The following is a 10,062-nucleotide window of genomic DNA, read 5'->3' on the forward strand; positions in this document are numbered from 1 at the left end:
TGAGGGGTTCTACAGCCTTAAAACTATAATAATTGTATAAAAATAAAGTTGGCTACTTCGCAGATTTCACCTATTGCGGGTTAATTTTAGAACATAACTACCACGATAAACGAGGGACCACTGTACTAAGTAATTTATTGAGAATTTTTCAGAAAAACAATATTTCCCCATTGGATAAGCAGAAGAGAATGGATGAACGGATAATATTTCACCATTTTACTAGGGTGACCAACCGTCCTCTTTTTTGCAGTTGTTGACTTGTAAAAGCCTATCGTTTAAATATGTTAAAGTTTTCTTTAAGCAATTGTATTATTAAAGTTTTTCATGACTTAGCCAAATCTCCTCTTTTTTGGAAATCAAATGGAAATCAAAATATGGTCACCCTAATTTTACAAGACAAGTTTGCTTTACTTTATGGGGTGCAGCCCATATTATTGAGTCATTTAACCTGGACTGAATTCATGGTATTTTACCAGACAGGAGACACTCCTTTCCCGTACAGCTCTTTTGGTAGTTATGTTTAAACAGTTATTGCGAAAGAAAAAAAATATCTTAGAATTTCTTAAACATTTCTTGCATTTTTCAGCTGTCTTTTTTCATCAACAACATGAAGTGCAGGTCTTCAGGGCCAGCTTATGTGATAGGAATTCCGTGGCAAGTGCAGGGTATCAAGCAAGTCCAGGGGATCAATCACTGCTCAATCTCATCATAACAACTTTATTCTCTTAAACATTAGATCTTTAAACCATAGTCTAAGTGGATATATCACCTGAAACTTAGATTTGATCTAAATCTGACCAGGCCTGCTTCAATTCACAACTGAAAAGTGTCTGTAGAATATTTTTGCCTGTACAGTATAGTTATTTATTTATTATTTTATTTTGTAACAATGGAAAAAAGTATTTACTCCTTTTCTGTTAGCTGACACCCATCCTAGAGTAAATAAGTGCAACAGACAGAAGTGGTACCAGCAAGTACAGACAGATTTACACTTTAAAGGATTGAGAGAAACTGTATTGTGATCTAAGGAGCTTGGAAAGAAAAGCGTCTGGACTTCTTTAACCTCCTAGAACCTGGCGTCCACATATGTGAACGTCACATTTTGGGTTGTCTAGACTAAAATATGTAAATCATGAAAATTGACAAAGTGAGTGCACAGAGGGCACCAAATTTTTGCAGAGTCGCCACAGACCTCCAAACTTCATGCGGTCTGCAGATCATGTGGATTTAGTCGTGAACCGTTTACCAAGCAGCGCGACCTGATTTCTGCTTGTCTAGTCTGCCATCTGGTGGGAAAAGGCGGTAAGTGCACGTATGACCGCCTGGGTCCACTTTTTTTCTTCTTTGTTTCTGTCTCAAATAAGCAGCTGCTACAAAGAAACCCCCGAACTGCCCCGCTGCTGTGTTTTATCCATGCCGGCTCCCTTACGGTCCGCCGGGCTTTGAGAAACACGCGCTTTAGGTACGTCCGTTACTTGGCTAGCCGAAGCTGTTAGCTTCCTCAGCAGCTACAACAGCCTGCGGCGTTTACGGTAGAGGGTGTTTGTGCTAGCAGCCGCGGACGCTGACTTCAGCATTTAGATTAAAAAAAAAAAAGAAGACGATGACGAAGCAGCGACCGCGTTAAACAGCTAACTAGCTTGAGCCCGCTGGTGAAGTGCGGTTATAAAACAAAGGGATTAGCAATGCTGGCCTCGAGCTGTAGCAACACCTAATAACGGTCGCAGCTAACAGTTTTTACAGTAAACAAATGCTATGATGAAAAACATTGCATAGAAGTACTAGTATTGTGTTAATCACAGGATAAGTTGCTCTACTTTCCCCTTTACTGATGTGAGCGTTGGTGGTATAGTGGTTAGCATAGCTGCCTTCCAAGCAGTTGACCCGGGTTCGATTCCCGGCCAACGCAAATTCATTTTTTCACTAAAGTGGCAACTTTAGATTCTACTGTTAACAATTGCATATTTAAAAACGTGCTCACCCCAACGGTTTTCATTTGGTGTCTGAAAACTTTTCGTGGGGGAAAAGCTTTTTGTGGTATGAAAACTAAAGTCATTTAAACACACTCTTAGAATTTAAAGCTACCCGGATTTTCAGGCACTAATGCAGGCACAATCAGCTGTCTATGTCCTGTTAATGGGGACTTTGGCAGACTGTCCTATCCTCTCTTGCTTGCCGTGATCAAATTCAGTGAGTGTTCATAGCAACGGGAACAGAAATTTTATTCTACAAACTTAAACATGAAGAGGAACTCATGACACTAAATACAAAATATATTTAAAAAATATATAACTTGTCTCTTATGTTGTTCCTGCAGCTGCTGAATGAGCTCTGTTAGTACATGCCGACATGGGGAGGTATTTCCACAGCGAGGTGGACATTAAGAGCCCGTGGCATCAGGTGCTGGCTGCCTTCTGGCAGCGCTACCCAAACCCATACAGGTAATTAATGATTGTTTCAGTGAATATGCAAAGTCATTTCTCATCAATGAATCTGATATTTTTTCCTTATAAAACAGTGAAAAATGTCACCTTATTATCTAGTACAATAAAAGAAAAAAAAACACATTAGTCCATTTTCTCCAGACAATGGACGAAGTGGACCAAACTGTAGTGCTTTTATCTTGACTGCATCAACCCTGGGTGTTGTTTGGAGAACTTCAGTTTTTTAAACAATAAAAGACATTTAAAAAAAAAACAGAATGTGTGAGTGTCCTCAAAAAAATAGATCTGTTTTGGTGTACCAGCACCCATGTACTCACGGAAGATGTCCTATACCGCGAGGTCACCTCCAGCAACCACCTGCTGTCCAGGCGACTGCTGACGAAGACCAACCGCCTGCCGGGCTGGGCGGAGCGGGTCTTCCCCATGCACATGGCTCGGGCGGTCTACGTCCTGGAAGATTCTATCGTGGACCCTCAGGCCCACACGCTCATCACCAAGACCTGGAACCTGAACCACAACACGCTGATGGTGAGATGCGCTCTGATTAGATCACTGTGGTTAATTAACTCCCCCACCCCCACCCCATGACAGATAGGATCGAGTTCAGATTGATGGTCTTATTGTCATCAAGCGATTTCTCCCACTTTGAATGGGGCAGTTTGCAGTTTGAGATAACCAATCAGAAAATGGCCACGAGCTGTGAATAGCATGAAAGCATGAGATCATGGTCATAAGAGGTGGATGTAATAGAGCAGACCTTCCCAAAGTGTGGGGCCCGCCGAGCCATTGCAGGGGGAGCGCGGTATGAAAAGGGGGGTGAGAAAAAACAAAACTCTTGGACACTGCTAGCACAGGGCGCCCACAGAAATGCAAAGCAGGAGATGAAGCATCGCTGAATATGTTTCCAAACCAACTTCATTCTAAGCCAAAGACTAGAAAATCTGGTGAAGCATATCTGCCCTTTGGTTTCACCTGCACAAGTGCCAAGGTAGGTCTCCCGTGCTTAATTGGTTTTCCCTGCATCGGGAGCAGCACTGTGCTCTCCCAATCAAGGACAAACAGTATCCCACAGTTGTTTAAGTTTTTAAACCCATTTTGCACAGAGAGGCATTTTTTGAAAAATGCATTGATAGCAATGTTGAATATTATTACACATACAGTAAAATAATCACACCGTGACGCCTCTGCCTTTCTAAATGGAGGGACAGTAACTGCGTTTGTATATGTTAGTGTGTAAAACCTGAAGACAGTAAGATTAACAGTATTTTGTCTCTATCTGCCATTCTGCAATTCATCTCATGTAAACAATAACGTGGCGCACAGCGTGACGTGAAAAAAGGCACATACCTTTGACGTTGCATGACGAACTCTGTATTCCTCGTCCACACGTAAACGGAAAAAAAGGAGTTTTAAAAAAATCTCAGTTTTTGGTGATTCGAAATGCCGTTTATGTGTGAACGAAACAGCTGCGTTTTCAAAAATACCCGTGTAGGTGTGGACGTAGCGTAATAGAGTTAGTAGTTTACTTTCTTACTACCTGTAATTTATTGCAGGTTACTTGTATTTGCTTAATTGTTTACTAAATGTTTGAGGTGTGAAAGAAACCGCAATGGAGCAAAATATGGGTGTGTGTGGTTGGAGGATGTGTTTGTGCGTGTGGGTGCGTGTTGTAAAACAAAGGCAGCAAAAACAGTTTGGGAACCACTGTAATAGAGGAACCAGCTGACATTGTTTGAGCACCTGAATAGGAGATCTCCTGCACATCTAGACTTTGATGGACTAGGTCAGGGGTTTTGGGGATGTCCAGCTGTGAGGAGACCTGGGACAGAAACAGGACTGGACTGGGAATGCCTTGCTGGAAAGGCTGGAGGTAGTTGCCTAAATGAGGCCATTCTCTCCTCTTTTGCTCATCTCAGAAGGGACAAGAAAATGGATGAATTTGCGGATTTAAAGAACTGCACTGAACACAGGTATAAATGCTTTTTGACTAGAAAACTACAAATGGTAAATGGCCTGTATTTGTATAGCGCTTTTACTAGTCCCCCCTAGGGACCCCAAAGCGCTTTACACACCCAGTCATCCACCCATTCACACACTGGTGAAGGCAAGCTACAGTTGTAGCCACAGCTGCCCTGGGGCAGACTGACAGAAGCGAGGCTGCCATATCACGCCATCGGCCCTTCTGGCCAACACCAGTAGGCGGTAGGTGAAGTGTCTTGCCCAAGGACACAACGACCGAGACTGTCCGAGCGGGGCTCGAACCGGCAACCTTCCGATTACAAGGCAAACTACAAGGCCTCTTACAGTCTGGTTGGTTTTGACATTTTTAGTATTTAACTAAGTTGAATATAATACTTTTTCCCATGCTTGAACATAGTTTGTGTTTGGAGTAAAAACTGGCTTTTTTCTACCGTCTCTGCCTCTAAGACTGTTGTGGAGCGGTGTCTGTTTGAAGAGAACCATGGTCGGCCATCTTGGACCAAATTGAGGAGGGAGGCCTGGATCTCCACAGCTGTATATGGACTGGGTCGACCCATACAGGTATATACAAACATACAAATGTTTCAGTCCTAAGGAAAATTGGCCACCAAAGCCCAAACTCAACCTACTATCACTTAAAGTATAAAGAACACACCAGCTTCTCTTAGTGTATTTCTGATAGAGATTGACAGACCACGTGACCTTCGTGCATTGCTTTGTGGGTACCCGTGGCAACCAAATCAAAACACTGCATCAAGCGCTAGTATTTCCAGCACCGGTAATCATTAATTCTGCGGTTTTAATCCCTACTTGCATTTTATTTGCCCCAAAAACAGTTATGTACAAAACGACGGACAACACGGCAGGTCCGTACAAAGACAGACTTGACGAAAAGGCAAAAAGGACGAGGAAAAAATCAAAGGATTGAAAGGGTCAGACCCATACGAGCATACAGAGTGGAGTAAGGACGTTAGCGTGCTGCCCAACTTTCATCACGGACATATTTATTATTATATGGTCCTAAGTGTGAGTGTATGCACTTCAGGTTTATTAACTTCAGATCCCTGCAACAAGCCCAGGTCCAGTTTACTTTGGTGATTTGGACTATTCCATTTGACAGCTGTTGTTACATTTTCTTTCCCTTTTTCTCCTGTACAGGCCAACGCAATCTATTTGTCGTTTCAGGTTGTAGTATTACACATTTTCAGATCTAATAGAAAAAAAATAAGTGTTTCATAATTCATTCAATTTGTCTTTCTTTATAACTGGCATTATTGTTTCATTCTATTATAGAATCTTACAAGAAAGAGGCAAAATTGTATTCCATTATGCTTTATTAGCTGCTTCGATAAAAAACAAATCAACAATGCAAAAAAACAAAAACAAAAAAACAACAACAACAACAACATTGCAAACCAGCATACTAGAAAACAGTTATTCATCACTTGATTGCTTCAAAACAACACTTGGGCACATATATGCGGGATTTTCGTGGCTGTTTTGATCTCGCTCTCTCTTAACCGATCAAATCTGGCTGTGGTAGCAGCTTTAAACTCGGTATGACCCAGGCTGATAGAGGGTGCCCAGTCTGGATCGCATTCCAGCATTTTTTAGGCTGGTTTTCCTACAAAACACAACAAACATTAGCCCGCAAAGCCACAGTGAACAAAGCAGCATAGCGCAACAAATTCAATTCAAATCAATATAAGACTTATTCGTAACCTACATCAACAATTATGTTATGATAAATTACGTAATAACTACAACAGAAGACCTACCTTTGTGGAAATGCTTGGAGCAGACTAACATGTGAGCTGGAGTGTTCTGAAACGTTATATTTGGTCTTCGAATTGCTGCAATCCAGGCCATCCGTCGGCTCTTTGTTACTTCGGAAACATGGCTTGAACAATTTCTCTTCCACGACGTAATCCCATAAAAAACTATCTCTTTACCCGTCGGCTTCCCGTGGCTGTCATGCGACCGGCTATTGCAGTTAATAATACAACAGCTTCTCGCCATTTTTTGTGTTTCTTTTTATCGCTGTGTGGCTCTTTTCATGTGAAAGCCTGCGTGCGCTGGTACCTCTTGCCACGCGTTCCCAGAATCCTTTGCGGTTTTACCCCAGAATGACATCACATTTTCAATCTCTATAAAAGATCCCCAGTAATGGCTGGAGGTGTGGTCAACAACTAACTTGATAACGGCTGCTTAGTTTGCCTTAATGTTCTGCACGTTCGCGATTATAATTTTATTCCATTATTTTTGCAGTTGGGTTGCTCATGTTATGCTTAGCTTCATGTTGGATTAGCTAATATCTCAGTTACTCCTTGGCAATGCAGGTCATAAATAAAACCCCTGACTAGTTAGCGAGTTGTTGCTGGGGAAATTCGTTGCAAAGAGGGTGCTGCACCAAAATTCTGTCTGCGATTGGTTTGGTCTCTTATCAGATTGTCCATTGTCGCCCATAGTTTGCATGGAAGATGCTGACTTGTCTGCAAACACTCAGAAAATTGTGAAGTAATACCTCCTGGCTCTCAACCCAAGCCAAGATATCAAAACCAACTATGTGACACTTCGTCAGTATCTATATACAGCTAACGTATGGTGCGGGTATTTATCTTTGACTAATTCTTTGTCTTTCTCCGCCAGGAATTCGGTCTCGCCAGGTTTAAAAGTAACCAAGCTAAAGCCATGAGAGGGCTGGAGTACTCTCTCTCCAAGCTACAGAGTAAGTCACAAATACATGCACACACACATTTGTATTTCACCTCTGAGGGCTTCATCAAAACCTGAAGCTTAATTACCATTGAAGTTATGTGTTTTTGTACAAAAGTCCTGAAACTGTAAAAAGAAATCCAGTTAAAACCAAGAAAACAAACATCAGCCTATTACAAAACCACTGTTTTTCTTTCTTAAAAAGGGAAATCATCATTTAAAAACTATGGTTTTTATTTTCTCTGATTATCTTTGTCTAATTTAACTTTTAGAGCATTTCATTAAATGTTGGTCTCAATCTGGTATCAGATTGAGACCAACATTTACTGTATTGCACACCTTTGGTGGTGGCTTAGAGTGATGTCAAATTTTTAGATTTGGTCACAGGATTCACAATTTTTTATTTATTTATTAAAATATGAATAACAAATGTCATATGAGTCTTCTCTTTTGACTTTTTTTATGTAGATGTAGTTTAGATCAGCCTGATTTTCGGTCATTAGAACTTAAACCTTAGATTGCATGTAAAAGACGACGGTACACTCTGGGTGTGAGAACTGTGCATTTTCTTTTCTTGTTTTAAACCTTAAACCTATTTTCAGCTCCATTATGCTCATATTCAGTTTATTTTTCACTTCAGGGCTCAGATCAGTGTGACAGTTCCTCATTTTCTACTTTTATTTATCCACAGCTAGTGACCAGGGAGAGTCATCAGAGAAGCAGAAGCCCCTCCCACCACAAGCCACGCCGACCCCCAACCAGAAACCCAAACAGTTTGTCTGAACCTCAGTGGGAACAACAAGCCCACAATAGAGATTGACAGACCACGTGACTTTCGCGCATTGCATGCCGGGAACTCGTGGCAAAACAATCCAAGTACCGTATCAAATGCAAGCATTTGCAGCACCGCAAAACGTTCATTCTCTGGTTCCAATACCTTCTTGCTTTTTCTTTGCCCCCCAAAAAAGGTATGTACAAAACGAAGGATAACAATGCCGGTCCGTACAAAGACAGACTCGACGAAAAGGCAAAGAAAAGATACGTGGAAAAAAAATCAAAGGAGTGAAAGGGTTAGACCCTTACGAGCACATAGAGTGGACAAAATACGTTAGCGTGCTGCCCAACTTTCACCAGGCTCATATTTATAATTATACGGTTCTTGGAGTGAGTGCATACACTCATGAAGTTTAGTAACTTCAGGTCACTGCAACAAGCCCAGGTACAGTTTACTGACGGATGGGTACAGGACCTTGAAATGCACCGTGTAGAACGAAAGACCATCGTACAAACAAAGGTAAGTTTACCAGTCTCACAAATCGTCTTCATAAATACACATTCGTTAACCGTTTATTAATAGGACCTTTAAGCTCAATGGTAATTAATTAGTAGTGGAAATAATTTCTGGTACGGATTACAGAAATGTAGCAGTGACAATAATATTGTATGCTGTAATCGTACTGGGCAATTAGTGATACAAAAAAAACAAAAAAACTGTTTTATCTGCTTTACCCGTCGACTTCCCGTGGCTGTCATGCGACCAGCTATTGCAGTTAATAATACAACAGCTTCTTACATTTTTTTGTGTTTCTTTTTATCACTGTGTAACTGATTTCAATTGAAAGCCTGCGTGCGCTAGTACCTCTTGCCACGAATTCCCAGAATCCTTTGCGGTTTTACCCCTGAATGACGTCACATTTTCAATCTCTGTGGCTCGTTTGAAGAGCAGCACTAAAACGGTGGGGCATCCACTCATCCTCAGCTCTGATTGGTGACACATTAGCTGATACTGATTACTTTTCAAAGTCACCAATCAGACCAATGAACTACAATAATTCCCAGGATTCCTTGGGACTGATTTAATCATCTTATTAAAGTTTTAGTAATTTATTTTTTTTGAAGTTTGCAGTTTGTAATTTGTCAGTTATGTAATGTAAACAGGATATTAAGTTAATAATTTAAGTTTATGTTGACTTTTCTTATCTTTGTTTTTATATTTTTATATGGAAATAGTTTTTTATCTTATTTTGTAGAATTCTCTGAATGATTATTGTCATCCTGGATTTCTTTGGGACCTCCCACAGTAAACGTCTTAAGAGATTTTCTATCAATAGGAACGGGTTTACATCAGATTCAGGTAGTTTAGAATCAGACTGTTGTAGAAATGCATGTTTCATAGTATCCATATGCCAGTTTGAGTAGATGTTTGTTTTCTGGTGGTATGGCTCTGATCTTAAAATTCCAATAGATTTATGTTCTGGATAATTGGCCAACCCATTGAGACCAAGGGGAAGGTCAGAGTTGAGTTTTGTTTTGTCTCATGCTAAAGAGGATATTGTGTTTTAGATGTAGTCTTATCCGTTTTGGCTTTCCCATTTTTCCATTTGGTAGCTCGAAAAAGGGTTGTCAGTAACCTGGTGTATGTTAATATTGCAGCATGCCAAGCTGCATTATGCAAAATCAACCTCTGGGGCTAACAAATAAAGCTAATGTTAAAGCACTGAACACTGCAGTTTCTCTAATATCCACTTCAGACTGGTTCTAAAAGTGACCAAAAGTGAGTCAGTTCCCACAGATGCAAAATGTCAAACTTTACAACAGAAATAAAGATATTTACAGCCTGCTACAAAAAGATATTTTGGCCATATAAACTGTCCTGCATGTTGGCTAGAAGAGGGATATCAGTGTTAAAACTACTGCCCACTCCCTGTGTGTTCTATATAATATCTATTCACACATCTTGACGCTGAAGATTCTAAAATATCTGAACTTGGCCAAGGTATATTCTTCTTGTTAGTGATCAGGATTAACTAATTCAATTCAGTTTCATTTTTGTAGTGCTAAGTCACAGCACCAGTTACCTCAAGGTGCTTACATGGTAAAGTAAGCACCTGAAAATAAAAGAGAAAAAACTTGTGGGCTGCAA

The 10,062-nt window shown here is 40.6% G+C and overlaps 1 protein-coding gene and 1 non-coding gene across 4 annotated transcripts; both read left to right on the forward strand.

Moving 5' to 3' along the window:
• The first annotated feature begins 1,156 nt into the window (after nt 1–1,156).
• prelid1b (PRELI domain containing 1b) lies at nt 1,157–9,641 on the forward strand. Of its 3 annotated transcripts, none has more exons than XM_084923082.1 (6): nt 1,157–1,302; nt 2,318–2,441; nt 2,747–2,972; nt 4,872–4,985; nt 7,074–7,152; nt 7,831–9,641. In XM_084923082.1, the coding sequence occupies exons 2-6, from the start codon at nt 2,350–2,352 to the stop codon at nt 7,920–7,922; spliced, it is 603 nt and encodes a 200-aa protein (XP_084779208.1). In that variant the 5' UTR covers nt 1,157–1,302; nt 2,318–2,349; the 3' UTR covers nt 7,923–9,641. The 3 variants fall into 3 exon arrangements, with proteins under 3 accessions (XP_084779208.1, XP_084779207.1, XP_084779209.1); XM_084923081.1 differs by lacking the exon at nt 1,157–1,302 and adding an exon at nt 1,312–1,462; XM_084923083.1 differs by lacking the exon at nt 1,157–1,302 and adding an exon at nt 1,312–1,462 and having other exon boundaries at nt 2,795–2,972.
• trnag-ucc (transfer RNA glycine (anticodon UCC)) lies at nt 1,838–1,909 on the forward strand. Its single transcript has one exon. It is a non-coding gene; the product is annotated as a tRNA-Gly (tRNA).
• Nucleotides 9,642–10,062: the final 421 nt, after the last annotated feature.

This window comes from Perissodus microlepis, chromosome 3 (assembly GCF_051167445.1).
Source record: "Perissodus microlepis isolate ML-2025 ecotype Zambia chromosome 3, ASM5116744v1, whole genome shotgun sequence".
Taxonomy (NCBI): domain Eukaryota; kingdom Metazoa; phylum Chordata; class Actinopteri; order Cichliformes; family Cichlidae; genus Perissodus; species Perissodus microlepis.